General features: G+C 41.6%; 1 protein-coding gene across 3 annotated transcripts in view; it reads right to left on the bottom strand.

The window, feature by feature from the left end:
• The window catches only part of Znf106 (zinc finger protein 106), a 56,356-nt gene that overhangs the window by 32,707 nt on the left and 6,033 nt on the right, over window positions 1-17,616 (bottom strand). For all 3 annotated transcript variants that reach the window (XM_057780209.1, XM_057780212.1, XM_057780211.1), the window contains 2 exons: window positions 14,688-14,772; window positions 8,917-8,978 (listed from right to left, as the gene is read on the bottom strand). In XM_057780209.1, coding sequence (XP_057636192.1) covers window positions 8,917-8,978; window positions 14,688-14,741 — 116 coding nt within the window. In that variant the 5' untranslated portion in view covers window positions 14,742-14,772. The remainder of the gene's footprint in view (window positions 1-8,916; window positions 8,979-14,687; window positions 14,773-17,616) is intronic.

Genomic DNA, 17,616 nt, shown 5'->3' with positions numbered 1-17,616 from the left:
TAGATTATGTCCTCTGTCTACGCAAGCACTAATGAGCATCATGCAAACTGTGGCTATCCAATAATCCAAACTTAATCCAGGATCTTGCGTCGTGGGCTTATAGCAGTGATGAAATATGTGTTTCTGACCCCAATCTGTATGTCTACATCTATCTCTCTACATAAATCACCAGAGACATATGCCGTGAAACAGTCACCTACCCATCCTTCTTATAAACAAATAATCTATCAAAATAAGCAGAACTGATACGAATTAACCGAGATCATGAAACTGAGCGCTTCATTTACTAGAAGACAGTTCCTGTTACAGATCACCTGAATGTCCATTTAAAGCAAAGCAAAACAAAACACACACCTTATCAAGCAATTACTAAATACCAAGCACAAGGTTATAAGTTACTCAGAGTTACAAACTATAAAACCTCAAACAATGCCTGGTATATTTTAAAAAGCAATATGGGGGCTGGGAAGATGAGAACACTTTCTGCTTTCCCAAAGGACCCATGAGTTCCACGGGGTCTGACACCCTCTTCTGGCCTCTGTGGGTACCTGTTCCTATATTACATATATTTACATAAATATACATATACACACAAAAAAATAAGTCTTCAGGGAGAAAAGCAATACTTGTGGGCTGGAAATGTATCCCAATGGCAGGACATGCACACAGCTAGTGCAGGCTCACACTGCAGTAAGAAGCAGAAGCAGAGTCAGTGAGGCTCTGAGAAGCAGACCTCTGTGAGTTCAAAGCCAGCCTAGTCTTCAAGCAGTTGAACACCAGCCAGGGCTACATAGAAAGACCCTGTCTCCAAAAGGGAAGAAAGAACAGAAGGATGGAACGAAGGAGGGAAGGAGAAGAAAGAGGAAAAAGAAATTTCCATCCTCCAACACTGTCCCCCTTTTAGTATTTATTTATGTGCATTGGTGTTTTGCCTGCATGTATGTCTATGTGAGGGTGTTGAGTCTCCTGAACAGACAGTGTGAGCCATCATGTGGTTGCTGGGAATTGAACTTAGGACCTCTGCAGGAACAGCCAAATGCTCTTAGTCACTGAGCCATCTCTCCAGCCCCAATACTGTTCCTTATATTGGAAGAATCTCTGAAAATCTAAAAAAAGTAGAAAATTTACACTTTTTTTGTACTTTTTAGTACAAATGCTAACAGTTTAATAACTGCATCTGTATATTTAAAGATTAAACAATACCAGGTGTTGTGGCACACATCTTTAAATCCTAGTACTTTGGAAGCAGAGGCAAGTGAATCTCTGAGTTTAGAACCTGCCTGGCAGGGATGCGTAGCGAGACCCTGTCAAAACAAACAAACAAACAAACAAACAAGAATCATTACCTACTTTCTCATCTCATCAAGAATGAAGTTCTCTGAGACAACTAAGATTGATGCTCATTCTAGGCAGTATTAACTTGTAATAGCAAGCATCTCACGACAACACAGTTTAAAATATAAACAGGAATCTGTTCACAATGGGTAGCACCAGAAGAATTTGGCAGATATAAGACAAATGCCATACATACAGTGTAACCGAAATCCAAACCAAAAACCATCTTGTCTTCAATGTCATCTATGATTCTACTCAATGTATAAATGCTAAACTGAATGCTGCCATACCAGTGGCCTCATTCTGTTGGAGACTTTTGTACTATCTCTTTTAATTTTTTCTTTTTTTAAAAAATTAATTTAATTTATCTAATGCATTGGTGTTTTGCCTGCATGTATCTGTGTGTGTGTGTGTATGAATGTATGTGAGGGTGTCAGATCTTGGAAATACAGACAGCTGTGTGCTGCCAGTGGGTGCTGGGAATTAAACCTAAGTACTCTGGTAAAAGTCAGTGCTTTTAATTGCTAAGTCATCTTTCCAGCTCCTTAATTTTTTTCAAAATTGCTGATACAACTTTATAAAATGCAAAAAAAAAAAGCCGGGCGGTGGTGGCGCATGCCTTTAATCCCGCACTCGGGAGGCAGAGGCAGGCGGATTTCTGTGAGTTCGAGACCAGCCTGGTCTACAAGAGCTAGTTCCAGGACAGGCTCCAAAACCACAGAGAAACCCTGTCTCGAAATAACTAAAACTAAAACTAAAAAAAAGAAAAAAAAAAAATGCAAAAAAAAAGTTCTTTAAGATTTATTTATTCATGTACTTAGTGTATACACCAGAAGAACTGATCCCAATGCAAATGGTTGTGAGTCACCATGTGGTTGCTGGGAATTAAACTCTGGACCTCTGGAAGAGCAGTCAAGTACTTTTAACCACTGAGCCATCTCTACAGTCGAGAAATTTTTCTTATATTCAAGCCATCAATATCCCTCTTTTGAATTTTTCATTAACAGCTAGCTTTAAAATTTTGCATAATACTAGGTGATGGTAGTACACATCCTTAATCCCAGTAGAGACAGGCAGATCTCCGAGTTCAAGGCCAGCCTGGTCTACAGAGCAAGTTCTAGACCAGGCTTCAAAGCTATAGAGAAACCCTGTCTTGAGAAACAAAAACAAACAAAACAAAACAAAAACTTTTGCATAAACATGTAATTATGGACAAAATGTAGTCAGTGCTTTTGTGTCATAGCTAACAAAGGCAATGTTCTTCCTCAGGGTGTTTGAAGGGCCCAGATTAGCTCCATCCTGTCACCACACAATTTCCCCTCATGTACAAACGGCAGTCTTAAGATACTCTATGCATAAGCCTTTCTTTATTAAGCTTGCTCTAACTAAACCACAACAGCTGCTTGATAAATAAAGACTTGAGTCTTCGGTAGCTTCTATCTGGAGAAACTACTTATATCACACCTACCCCTTGTCCCTAATTAGAAACCAAGGAAAACTTACCAAGACGGTCAAGCTTGCCTTCAAAACTGAATATAAAAACTTAATAAACTATCTTATAATAATTCTTTACAAGATCATCACTGAAGAGTAAGTTCAGTTGTAAGCACAGTAACTGAACATGAAATTCAGAAGAAAGTCATATATTGAGGCTAAGAAGGAAAAGAAATAAGGGTTGATGAGTATTTGTCTCTAAGACACAAACTAGTTATGACTGTCCTTAAAATAATGCTTAAAATAATGTCAATACATAGTTTTTGAGACTTTTTGTGGGTTTTGCATGCTTTTTACTTGTTATAGGCTAGCCACTTGTCACGGCTGCACCTAACATATGAGGTACGAATGTGCTCCCCTCTCAATAAAATGAGTTAGGGTGCTCAAGATGGCATTTACAAGAGAAAAAGAAATTACAAAGCAACACATAATCCACATGAGGTCTAGTGACTCAAGACAGAATGAAGCCTGTGTATAGATCTAAAACTGTGAATGCATATAAAGTTTGGGTAGGACAGACAGCAAGATGGAATGGGATTATTAAAGAGGAATAAGCTAAGTCTTTTCCTTCCTTCCTTCCCTCCCTCCCTCTTTAAGACAAGGTTTATCTATGTAGTTTTGGCTGTCCTGGAGCTCCCTATGTAGATCAGGAAGGCCTCGAACTCAGAGATCCTTATGTATCTACCTCCTGAGTGCCGGGACTAAAGGTGCGTGCCACTACACATGGCCCACTAGACTTATTTTCTATGATCCTATATTCATTATCATCTGAATCTTATATAAAATTTGTTTTTAAAATAAGTTTTAGGGGAAGCTGAAGAGCTAGCTCAGCAGTTAAGAGTGTTTACTAAACTTTCAGAGGACCAATATTCATGCCAGGCACTCCAACTTCAGGGAGATTCAACACCTCTGGCCACCACAGACACGTGCACTCACTCATGCGTACATACTCACACGCAGATGTACACACACACTTGAAAATAATAAAAATAAACCTTTAAAAATAGCAATTTTCTGGGGCTGGAGTGATGGCTCAATGGTTAGGAGCACTGGCTGGGGCACTCCCTGGAGTTCCTTCTGTCCTCCAATTCTAACTGCCCCCTCATCTTATTCCTAGCTCTGCAGCAGATAGCCCCTCTCTCCTCCATTCCCAGGCGTCTCCACAGACCCTGGTGGTATACCCAGCTCTCCTCCTGTGGAGTAACTCCCCTGCCACTAGCCCATCCACATTCCTTAGTATCAACTTCCAATAAATACCCAGAAACATGTTCTACCCTGGAACCCCAGCCATCACACCTGGTAGACCAAAGCATTTCATACCAGGCAACCCACAGCCACTGCACTCTCCTAAGAACCAGAGAAGGCAACAGAAACCAAGGAAAGAATTCTACACGCCCAACAAAGTTGAGTGCAGATATCAGCACCTAGAGTTACAGTCATACCAAACCCAGATGCCTAGATACCAGGATAAAAACACAGCAACAGCCAGACAATGTCTCCCTCTACTAGAGCCCAGAAACCCTACCACACTAGGCCCTGAGTAATGCAACCAGCTTAAGCACAAGACAAAGACTTCAAAATACCATTATGAATATTTTCAAGATCCTTAAAGAGGAAATGAACAGCCGGGCGGTAGTGGCGCACGCCTTTAATCCCAGCACTCGGGAGGCAGAGGCAGGTGGATCTCTGGGAGTTCGAGGCCAGCCTGGTCTACAAGAGCTAGTTCCAGGACAGGCACCAAAGCTACAGAGAAACCCTGTCTCGAAAAACCAAAAACCAAAAAAAAAAAAAAGAGGAAATGAACAAATCCATTAATGAAAACACAGTGGAATGAAATGGAGAAAACAGCTCAAGATAAGAAAGGGAGTCCTAAAAATACCCAAGCTGAGGGAAAACAAGAAATGAAAGTCTAGGTGTTATGGTAAAAATAAAATGCTACAGGTCCCAAGTGGCGGCAGTAGGCAGCGGGCACGAGACCACAGAGGGCCACAAAAGCAGCCGGGCTAGGCAGGGAGCTGAGTGGCTGGTAAGAGACTGAGACCTATTAGGCACACCATGCAGAGAACATGGGTATTTATTTAGTGGGTTATGGAGGGGAAAGGGAAAGAGGGAAAGGGAAGAAGGGAAAAGAGCAGAGAGAGAGAGGCAGAGAGATAGAAAGAGAGGAGGGGGAAAGGGAAGAAGTGGGGAGAAGGGAGAAAGTCAGAAGCTGCATCTTCGGAAGAGAGATGGAAAGGAAAGGCTGGAAGTGGAAGGAAGATCTGCTTGCCTCAGCAGACAGGGAAGTTGGCGGGGCTTGTCTCTCGAAGGGACCAGACAGACCATTACAGTAGGAACTTGAAAACAAACTTCTGAGGCAAGCTTCACCAACAGAATATAAGAGATGGACTAGAGAATCTCGGGCATTGAGGAAAAGAAGAAATAGATGCCTTGGTTAAAAAAAAATTAAATCTAAAAAAGAAATCCAGGCACAAAGCCTCCAGGAAATCTGGAATAGTATGAAAAAACCAAATCTACAAATAATAAAAATATAGGAAAGAGCCGGGAGGTGGTGGTGTACTCTAATCCCAGCACTCGAGAGGAAGAGGCAGGTGATCTCTGTGAGTTTGAGGCCAGCCTGGTCTATACAGAGCTAGTTGCAGAACAGCTGTTACAGAGATAAACTCTGTCTTGAAAACAAACAAACAAACTCCCTCCCAAAAAACTTGGCAGAAAGAAACCCAGGTCAAAAACTCAGAAAAAAAAATTTTCCAAGCCGGGCGGTGGTGGTGCATGCCTTTAATCCCAGTACTCGGGAGGCAGAGGCAGGCAGATCTCTGTGAGTTTGAGGCCAGCCTGGTCTACAAGAGCTAGTCCAGGAAGGCTCCAAAGCTACATAGAAACCCTGTCTCGAAAAACAAAAACAAACAAAAAATTTTTCACAAAATAACAGAAGAAAATTTCCCTAACCCAAATGAAATGGTGTCTGTCAAGATACAAGAAGCATATAGAACACCAAATAGACTAGATAAAAAAAAATCCCACAATACTTAATAATCAAAATATAGAATGTATAGAATGAAGAAAGAATATTAAAAGCTGCAAGGGAAAAAGAACAAATCATATTATTAAGGCAGACTTATTAGGATAACATCTGATTTCTAAATGGAGATTCTAAAGGTCAGAAGGACCTGGACACATGCTCTACACACTACCCATCTTAGAGTGCTATGCCCAGCTAAGCTTTCAGTCACAACAGATGAAGAAAGGCACTCAACTGTAAAACCAAATTTAAGCAGTGTCTATTTACAAATCCAGCTCTACAGAAGGAACTAGACAGAATACTTCAACCTAAAGAGGTTAACCACACCAAGAAAACACGAGGAATGCTATCAGACCAGCAGATAAAGGGGAGGGGAGACAATCCCACCACGACAGAATATAACGGGATCAACATCAATGTTTTCAACTCACCAATAAAATGATACAGACTAACAGACTGGGTTAAAAAACAAGATCCTGCTGCTGCATTCAAGAAACACACTTTAACAAAGATAGATCATCATCCAGGGTAAAAGGAAAATGATATTCCAAGCAAATGGACTCAAAAAGCAAATTGGTGTAGCCATTCTACTGTTTGACAAAATAGACTTCAAACCAAGACTAATCAGAAGAAATGGGGAAGGATACTACATACTCATCAAAGGAAAATCCACGAAGAGGACACTGCAATTCTAAACACCTGTGCACCAAACACAAGCGTACCTAAGGTCATAAAAGATCCACCTCCACCACCTCTCTTGTTTAGAAAGGGCCCTTTTCACTTCACAATCATGCCCATTAGCAGTGTGGTTTTCTGAACAACAGTTTTATCAACGGTGTCATGATCATCACAAGTTACAAAAGCAAATCCTCTCTTTTTCCTACTCTGCCTGGCTTCCATAACTTCTATGGTTTCAATCTTGCCATACAAAGTAGCCTCTCAAGTTATACTCTTCTGTGTCCTCTTTAATACCACCAACAAAGTTTTTCTTCACTGTTAAATGGGCACCAGGCTTTACAGAATCCTTTCTAGAAACGGCTCTCTTTGATTCCTGCAGCATCCACCTCTTCAACACAAGAGTAGGTCACAAAACCAAAGCCCGTGGAACATTTTGTTTGGGGATCTCTCATTACCACAGTCTTTAAGTGTGCCCCATTTCTCAAAACGTTTTCTTAAGCTATCATCTGTGGTTTCAAAGCTCAGACCACCAATAAACAGTTTCCTCAACTGCTTTGGTTCCTTTGGATCATGCCCTCCATTTTGAGAGCAGAACTTTGGAGGTTGGTGGAGGTAATTTTGATCATGGTGGAAAGTTTGGTGGAAGAGGAGGCTATGTTGGTGGAGGTGGTGGCAGCAGAGGTAGTTATGGAGGTGGTGATGGTGGATATAATGGATTTGGAGGTGACGGTGGCAACTATGGTGGTGGTCCTGGTTACAGCAGTAGAGGAGGCTATGGAAACCAAGGTGGTGGATATGGTGGTGGTGGTGGAGGAGGATATGACGGTTACAATGAAGGAGGAAATTCTGGTGGAGGTAACTATGGTGGCGGTAACTATAATGACTTTGGAAATTACAGTGGACAACAGCAATCAAATTATGGACCTATGAAAGGGGGCAGTTTTGGTGTAAAACAGAGAAATGTAGCTAGATGACATCATAAACCAAATGACCTAACAGACATATACAGAACATTTCACACAAACACAAAAGAACGTATCATCTTCTCAGCACCTCATGGAACTTTCTCCTAACTAACCACATACTTTATTGTCTTCATCTAAGTATATATTTTAGGAAGTTTCTATATGATGGACGCCTCAAGTGGTCCTTAGTTCTAGCTGTCCCCGTTTTCTCTCTCACTCCTGTTTTGCCTCCCCCCATTTGATCCTATTACTACTGTCCCGCTCCTGCCTACTTCCTCTTCTTAAGGAGATTCAGCTGTACCACCCAGTCCCTCATTCTACGTCTGACCTCTGTGGTTCTACAGACTGTAGTCTGCTTGTCAAATACCTAACAGCTAAGATCCACGTATAAGCAAACGCACATCATATTTGTCTAAGTGAAGCCCTTTTTGTTTGCTGCCACTAAGCATAACCATTATACATTAAAGACCCAGGCATAGATGAAATCATTAGCATTTATATGCTAATAATATGCTAAAGTCTAATAATAGCACATTAATTTATAGATACAAGATAAACCTGTAAGATTTACAATAAAAGGCCAAGTGGTGGTAGGACATGCCTTTAATCCCAGCAGTCGGGAGGCAGAGGCAGGTGGATCTCTGTGAGTTTGAGACCAACCTGGTCTATAAGTGCAAGTTCCTAGGACAGCTGGGGGTATACAGAAAAACCCTGTCTCAGAAAACAAAAACAAAACAAAACAACAAAAAAAGGATTTACAATAAAGTTAACACTAACATCAAATAGTGAGATAGCATTGTCACAGAAACTTTATTATTCATGGAGTAAAGTATAATTCATATTTCTGGATTTACAATGTTATCTTTGTCAAATCTCTATACTTCAAATCCACATTAGTCAAGAAGACACACAGAAAAAAGGATATGGAATACACATACATACATTTTAAAAAACTTCTTAAGCTTTAAATCATTAACAGAACATTTCATGTCTTTTATTTGGTTTTGCAGACACTAATAACCTTCAGCATAGCTTAGCAGGTTGTGAATTTCCTAAGCTATTTCAGCAAGACTAGGGGTTCACAGCATACAATTAATTTGGCTAAAGCAAAAATATAGAAAGTACTAGCTGCAAGGGCACTAATGCAGGAATTAGTTTGTGAGTAAGAAAGCCAGTTCATGCCAGCTTAACCTTGTTAAATCTACTTGCCTGAGCTGCTATGAATTCTACCCATGTAGAAGATGCACAAAGGAACCAGGGTTTATCTTTTAAATGCCAAAAATCTACTGTCATTAATTCTAAATGACTCAGTGCCATCAGACAACAGTCATCATGATGGGTTATTGCAAAATAAGCAGGTAGGCACCATCAGCACTTAGACCCCACATTAGCAAATTTATGGAAGAAAGCTGTTCTTATTACCTGCCCTTCAGGTTCTCAAGCTCCCTGTGATGCAACATGCTCCGCATGTGTTCGTCCATCTCCTTCCAAACAAAACACAACAAAAAAGCAGATTAACCAAGGGGACTGTCAGGGTTGGGGGGGGGACTTCCTCTGCAGATATTCAATTAACAATCTGGATTCAAACTCTTTTGTGATCGCCCTTCTCAGTTTAAAATCAACAGTGATTCCACAATAAATAACTCTCTGGCTATATTTCATGCTTATTTTTATTTTGTGGGATAGGGTTTCAGCCCAGACAGACCCTGAACTCATTAGTAGTCGAGAATGACCTTGAATTCCAGGTTCTTTTACCTCCATCTCCAGTGCTAGCTGGCTATCATTTTAAAAAGTCATTTTTAGGTATTTTAAGTGGTTTTCTGAAATGATTAGAAGCATTGGCCTTAGAAGGGAAAAGACAGATTATGCAGGTTAAACTCTATTTCATTATAAAGAACATACAGAGTTTGGGGGAAGGGAAGCAGTCAGGTGTGGTGCTCACGCTGGAATCTCAGCACTCGGGGAAAGCCCCAAACCGACCCACCACACCACCAATCCCAGCACCTAGGAAGCAAGTCCGAGGCCAATCTAATCTACAGAGGGAGTTCTAGTTCACCCAGGACCACACAGAAAAACCCAAGGACCAAGCAAGATGATGGTTCCGCAGGTTAGGACACTGGCCACTGAGCCTGATGACCTGAGTTTGAGCCTCGGAGGCCACACGGTGAAAGGAGAGAACCTATCTTCACATGCACACGACGAGTGCACAAACATGCACATGCAGGCACACACATGGACCCACATACACATAAAATGATTTTTAAAGTCTTTCTAATCACTTAGCTTTTAAAACTACTTTGGCAACTTTATATATATGTAGTATATGTACATCTTCATGCTGGTGTGCATACACACACATTCGTGTGTGATTATAGAGGTCAAAGGTCAATGTTTGACATCTTTCTTGATTGCTTTCATTTTTAAAAGTGTGTGGCTGTCTACAAGTGTTCATGCAGTGAATGCAGGTGCCTATCTAGGCTAAAGGATCCATCCCCTAGATCTGGAGCCAAGGTGATTTAAGATGCCCAACATGAGTGCCTGGAGCCAAACTCGGATCCTCTGTGAGAGTAGTATGTACTCTTAACCATCTCTCCAGGCCCTCCACCTTACTGAGAGACGAGGTCTCTCAATAAACTTGAAGCTTACTAGTTCAGCTAAGGCTGCTGGCCAGTCTCTGTGCCGGGATTGTGAATGTACGCTGTTGCCACCAGCTTTCTGTATGTTAAGGATCCAGACTCAGGACCTTGTGCTAGCATGGGAAGCACTTTACTGACTGGGCCACCTCTTCAGTCCCTAAGCTACAACTCTTATTTAAGGCTTGGCAGAGCATGGCATATAAGTTGTTAATAAACATTCACTGATGCTGGCGTTGGTGGCGCGTGTCGTGCATTGTGCCCGCCCCCGGTTCTCCGAGAAAACTGGGTTTCTCTGTAGCTTTGGAGTCTGTCCTGGAATTTACTCTGTAGACCAGGCTGGCCTTGAACTCACAGAGATCTGCCAGCCTCTGCCACCCAAGTGCTGAGATTAAAGTGGCGGCTTTTATCCCAGCACTTGGGAGGCAGAGGCAGGTTGATCTCCATGTTCGAGGCTACCCTAATCTCCAAAGAGAGTTCCAGGACAGCTAGAGCCGTTACACAGAGAAATGAAAAACCAAAACCAAAAAACAACCCACATTTGTTGATTATAGATAGGTATGAAAAAATAGAGCCTCTTTCTTGGAGCTGAAGAGTTGGCTCAGCGGTTTTAGCCAACACCGCAGGGCAGCTCACAACCATCTGCAATTCCAGTCCCAAAGGATTTGGTGCCATCTTCTGGCATCCTCAGGGACTGCATGCACATGGGGCACAGATACACATTTAGGGAAAACACTAATATAGAAAATAAACAAAAATATCAAAAAATTTAAAAAGTAAACAAGTAGAGGATCTCTATAGAGTTTTTTTCTCCCTGAAAACCACACACTTTGAGAGGCTATGGACATGGCTCAACAGTTAATAGCACTTGTTGCTCTTACAGAGAACTCAGATTCCAGAACCTACAAGGGAGCTTACAACTCTCTACAGCTCCAGTTCCAGAGGATCTGGTTCCACCTTCTGGCCTCAGCAGGCAACAGGCACACATTAACCACACAACGTATATTCAGGAAAAACATCCATAGACAGAAAATAAAATAATTAGTCTTTAATAAACAACAAAAAGCCCTCTGCACTTTGAATCCAGCTGGGCACAATGGTGCACACCTGGACCTAGTACTCAAGCGGTCAAGGCAGGTGGGTCTGGAGTTCAGACACAGCAAATTCACCCACTCTTCTACTCTGACTACCCACTTTACAACTTCCTACTTAGTTTATTTGGGTTTAAAGGAAAGATTAAAGCTTTGCAATGTTCTAACTCTCATTTTACCTTTAGTAGAAGAAAATAATCTGTGCAGAAACTCTCACTAAAACACATGCACACAGCTGGGCATGGTGGCATACAACTATAATCTCAGCACTCAGGAGACAGGATAGCAAGTTCAAAATCAGCTACACAGCAAGACCCAAAGAAAAGGCACATACATGCAACTTAGAGGGCTGCAAACATTTCATGTATAATTAGAGAATGTCTGCTTATATAGTTAATAAACAGCTACAACTCAACTGATTATGCAAGCCATATTCTGTGTTGACTCAAGCACTTTCCCACTTAAACCACAAAATACCACTGAGTATTAACTCCATAAGGACTCAAGGATGCAGAGAAGCTAACTCCCTTATTCACCAGGTATTCCCCCAAATGCTTTCTATGCCCTACACACAGAACTAAGCACCGAAGAAGTAAATGTGAAAACCAAGTGGTGAAACGCAAACCCAAGAAGATCTGACACAAACATCATGTTATGAGTACATAATGCATTTCTTCATCACATACAGTTTGTCAGAAACCGTGTAACCATGCCATAGTACACTGTTCTTTATTTTCTATAGTGTGATATAGGGACAGCTGTACCAAAACACTTCCTTTAAATGGTGATTTTACTGGAATGTTTCCTTTCTATCTCTACAAAGCTTCGTTTCGACAGAGCTGTACAAGTGACCCTTTCTAGCTGTAAGTGATCATCAATTAGAACAAAAAACATCTGAAAACTGAATCAAGTTAAAGACAGCATATAGAATTTAAAACTCTATCAATAACCAGTCAAGATGACACCTTATAATGTCAGTACTCAGGAAGCAGGCAGAATCCCTGAAAGTTTGAGACTAGCCTGGTCTACACAGTAAGTTCCAAGTCAATTACATAGTGAAATGCTCAAGAAAAAAAAAAAAGAAAGAAAAAGAAGTCAGGCAGTGGTGGTACATGCCTTTAATCCCAGCACTTGGGTGGCAGAGGCAAGCAGATCTCTGTGAGTTCGAGGCCAGCTTGGTCTATAAAGCAAGTGCCAGGACAGGCTCCAAAGCTACACAGAGAAACCCTGCCCCGAAAAACCAAATAACAACAACGACAACAATAATACATTTTAAGAATGAAGAAAACCTAGCCGGGCGGTGGTGGCGCATGCCTTTAATCCCAGCACTCGGGAGGCAGAGGCAGGCGGATCTCTGTGAGTTCGAGACCAGCCTGGTCTACAAGAACTAGTTCCAGGACAGGCTCCAAAACCACAGAGAAACCCTGTCTCGAAAAACCAAAAAAAAAAAAAAAAAAAGAATGAAGAAAACCTAAAACAAACAATATTACTTTCAAAGCAAAGAATAAAGACAATGTGGAATTTCTCTCTGTATGTATGCTGTGAATACCACTGGTTAATGAATAAAGAAATTGTCTTGAGCCTGTGATAGGATAGAACTGAGCTGGGTGGGGAAGACTAAGCTGAATGCTGGGAAAAAGAAGGATAGAGTTGAAGAGAAGTCATGTAGCCACACTGGAGACAGATGCCGGAACTTTGGCCAGTAAGCCACAGTTACATGATGATACACAGATTAATAGAAATGGGTTAAATTAATAAGTAAGAAGCTAAAGCTAATGGGCCAAGCAGCAATTTAGTTAATACAGTTTCTGTGTAATTATTTTGAGGCTAAGCGGCCGGGAACTAACTAGTGGCCTCCCAACAACAGAAAGAAAAGGCAAAAAAAAGTGAGAAATTGTAACCAATTTCCCTCAAGCATAAGCAAATTCTTTTAGTTTAAAAAGTTTGTTGTGGGGGCTGGAGAGATGGCTCAGCGGTTAAGAGCATTGCCTGCTCTTCTAAAGGTCCTGAGTTCAATTCCCAGCAACCACATGGTGGCTCACAACCACCTGTAATGAGGCCTGCAGGAAGAATACTGTATACATAATAAACAAATAAATAAATATTAAAAAAAAAAAGTTTCTTGTGGGGCTTGTGAGATGGCTTAGCAGATCTCTAGCCACTCTTCTAGAAGACCCAGGTTCAGTTCCCAGCACCCATACGGTAGCTCACAACTGCCTATAACGCCAGTGCAGAGGACTCAACATCTTCTTCTGACCCCTTCGGGTACTAGGCATGCACATGGTGCATATACATACATGCAGGTAAAATAACTCATACATAGCAAATAAATAAATCTAAAAATAGTTTAAAAAAAAAAAAAAAACAGGGCTTGAGAGATGGCTCAGTGGTTAAGAGCACCAGCTACTCTCCCAGAGGATCAGAGTTCAATTCCCAGCACCCACATGGCAGCTCACAACTGTCTGTAACTCTAGGTCCAGAAGATCTGACACCTTCATAGAAAATGTACATATAAAGTTAAATAAATATTAAAACAAAACAAAACAAAACAAAGAAAGCTTGTTTTCTGGGGACTAGGGAGATGTCTCAGATAAGAACACTTATTGCACAAGTATGAGATCTGAGTTTGAATCCCTGGCACCCACAGAAAAAAGATCAGCCTGGTCTACACTTATACACATGCATACAGCCTTCCTCCTCACATGTTTGGGTGTTTGTTTTTTCCCCTTTTGGCTGTTTGCTTCACCTTGTGGACATTCTGGATTCTGTTAACACCACCTTTGCTATACTATACCTGGTCTACATAATATAGCTAAGTAGACCAGACTGCCTTCTGCTTCTCCCAAGGTGTGCATTAATACACCTGGCTGCACTATACTTTTCTTGAGCCTGGATATACAAAAAAATAAAATGCATATAATAAATGCACTATTTGTTAAACATCTGTGAACCAAAAGATATATGATTTATAGACTGAGGATATAACTCACAAGGCAGAGTGTTTGCCTAGGACACTTAAAGTCCCTGGGGTAGACAACAAAGGAAAATTTCACAAAGTAATAAAATCTCAAGTACCTTGAATTGTAGGATATTTCCTCTTTAACTGATTGCTAAAGTTCTCTATACCCTTGAGAACCCTAAATTCTGAGTAGAGGTTAACACATAAAAAATTCCTTCTGGAATGGATTACAGATGAGCTGGTAGAATGCCTGCCTAACATGCAGAGCCCACGGATGTGCTCTCCAGTACTGCACATGCAGTGTGACGGCACTCCCAGACTTTGGGAGACAGAGGCAGGTGGATCACTACCATTTGAGGTCAGAGGACATAGCAGTTCTAAGATTGCACAGCAAAACAAACAATAAAATTGTAACAACTTAAATTTCTAAATATCAAGTTTTAACTATTTTTAAGATGTCTTCAAAACAAAGTTTCCACAAAGCACCAGGTGCTCTTTCTTCATCCTTACCTTTTTTGAGCCGTACACAATGTGGCACAAGATGCATTTTCGTTCTCGGACCATAGTGACCAGATCTGAAGCACTCAATGTCAACCTGGAACAAGGAAGAAACATTCAGTAACCTTTCTATATAGCATCTTTAATTCACTTTTCACTCTGCCACTCTCTCAATCTTTCAATCTCAATAAATATAAATTCTAGCTTTCCATCTACTAAAGTTTGAAAAACAAACAGCTGAACGCGTTGGCATACGCCTTTAATTCCAGCACTCAGGAGGCAGCAGCAGGCAGATCTCTGTGAATTCAAGGCCAGCCTAGTCTACAGAGTGAGTTCTGGGCTTTCCAAGGATACACAGAGAAAACCTGTATCAAAAAACTAAAAAAAAAAAAAAAAACCCAAAACCAAAAACCAAAAACCCAATCCCCGCAAACCAAACAAACAAACAGAAAAACAGAGGGTGGTGGCACAAGCCTTTAATCCCAGCACTTGGGAGGCAGAGACAGGTGGATCACTGTGAGTTTGAGGCCAGTCTGGTCTACAGAGCGAGTTCTAGGACAGGTCCCAAAGCTACAGAGGAACCCTGCCTTGAAAAACAAACAAACAAAAAAGCAACAACAACAACAACAAAATACCTGACCAAACAAGCAAACTTTAAGTGTCATCCCTGACTCCCCCTTCACAGCCCAGCTGGCACATGCTGTCAGTCCTACTGAAACACACCCAACATCTCACTAGTGAGGCACTTACATCAACCACAGCGTAGCCTCGGGGTGTAAGTCCCCACTTCCACTCTCACTCTCTTGTGGTTTTCTCTCAGAACCACAGATGAAGTGTCTCAGAATGGGACAATTTAAAATTTAAGTTATGCCAGGCATGGTGCAACACACCTTTAATCCCAGCACTTGTAAGCAGAGGCAGGTGACTTCCAGGCCAGCACTCAGACATATCTCAATAAAAATAAAACTTAAGTTATGTTATTTCTTTGCCTAGGTCATTTCCTATGGCTTCCCATTTCACAGGAAATTCAAAAACTCTTTGTCATGCCTACCAATCTGTTTCTCCTCTTACCTAACACTGATTTCATTTCCTGCCTCCACTCCTGCACGCAGTTCTTGACAAGCTAGCCCCATAGAATCATCCATATAATTTATTAATAAAAAAGAGGTATCTATCTGCACAAAGAATAGAACTATGCTAAGAAGTCAGGCAGTGGTGGTGCACACCTTTAATCCCAGCACCTGGGAGGCAGAGAGAGGCAGGGGGAATCTCTGTGAGTTCAAGGCCAGCCTGGTCTACACCAGAGCTAATTTCAGGACAGTCAGAGCTACACAGAGAAACCTTGTCTTGAAAATCCCAAAAAGAACTACTCTGAGAATCTTCAGAGATTCCAGAACCAGGCATTGTGTTACATACCTGTAAATCCCTTAGGTCAAGTTCAAGGCCAGCTTGAGCTACCTAACACTGGCATCCACTTCAAACATCAATGTCACAAGATCTCCCAGATGCTGGGTGGTGGCAGCATACACCTTTAATCCCAGCACTAGGAAGGCAGAAGCAGGAGTATCACTTTGAGTTTAAGACCAGCCTGGTCTACCAGAGCTAGTTCCAGGACAGTTAGGGCTGTTAAACAGAGAAACCCTATCTCAAAAACAAACAAAAAACAAAAAGAAAAAAAGAATATCCTCCAAATATTTATCACGTGGCTCTAGTTGAAAACACTTCTTAGTGTTAAGAACTGTATTTAAAACACTGTCACCCAAAGAAACTTTTATAAGTGAACACAGACTCCAAGTGACAATTCGCTGTAAAACACTAATTTAACTTAGTGTGTGGGGGTGGGGGGCAAGATGAGGGTAATAATTAGGTTAAGATCTCTTTCTTGAAGCCTACAGGCAATTTCCTTATTCTTCACCTTAACCCTGACAGAAATTAATGGGAGTTCTGGTAAGACTGGACAATTGGGAAGCAACAGAACAACTTTTGCCTCTACCCCTTGGTTGCCTGAGCTGGCTGACACTTTTGGGAGGGCCTCACTTTACAGAGTGGGTCTTAATAAAAAAATGATACTTTGGTACACAGGGTGCCCCTACAGGGAGACAAGAGGTAGAGGGAGGACAGTCTCCAGAAGTCTGCAAGCCAGAAAGGTAAGACCAACATGGAGAAGGAGTCTAAAGATCTCCACATGCTGTATGCGCACACCCCCACCCATGAGTGAGCACTCAGACACGAATACTCTTTCTGCAAAAAAGAACACTAAAATCTTTAACTTAATGTAACTTTAAGTATTCTGATGTTGATAACATGTAGCACCACTTGGGACAGGAGTGGAAATGGGGTCTGCTGTGGATCTCAGCACCCAGGTTAGAACCTCAGGTTGGAATCTGATCAGCAAACTTTTTTAAAGAGAGGGTCTCAGGTAGCCAGGCTGGCTGACAGCTCTTTACGCAGATGATCTTGCCCTCCTGATCCTCCTGCCGCCACCTCCCAATGCTGGGATTACAAGTACACTACCACACTTGGCTTTAGACTTTGTTTTTCAGTACTAGTTACAGCACCCAGTGTCAAACAAATGCCAGAGTACCTGCTCTGCCACTGAGCTACATCTCCAAAGATGAACAACTTCCCAAAAGGGGCTTTGATAGTGTACAAACTATGGGTGGTTTTTGTGTATTTGTATTTTCTTTTTTAAGATAGGGTCTCTCTCTACATAGCCCAAGCTGGCCTGAAACTCCAGTCCTCCTGCCCCTGCCTGGGAGCACAGACATGCGCTACCACACCTGGCTCCCTAATCCCTGGCCAATACGTGTTATGACACATACCAGGGGCCACAGGAGCCAGTGGGAAATTTATAGTATTTTCCCGATCCATGTAGACTAAGGTCTAACCTAAGCGAAGGGGGGGGGGGATTGTATCAAAACGCCTTGGAGTGGAGGGACAC

Source organism: Chionomys nivalis, chromosome 9 (assembly GCF_950005125.1).
Source record: "Chionomys nivalis chromosome 9, mChiNiv1.1, whole genome shotgun sequence".
In the NCBI taxonomy this organism is placed as follows: Eukaryota; Metazoa; Chordata; class Mammalia; order Rodentia; family Cricetidae; genus Chionomys; species Chionomys nivalis.
Note: the sequence above shows the minus strand (reverse complement) of the source record. Positions and strands in the feature narration are given on the sequence as shown.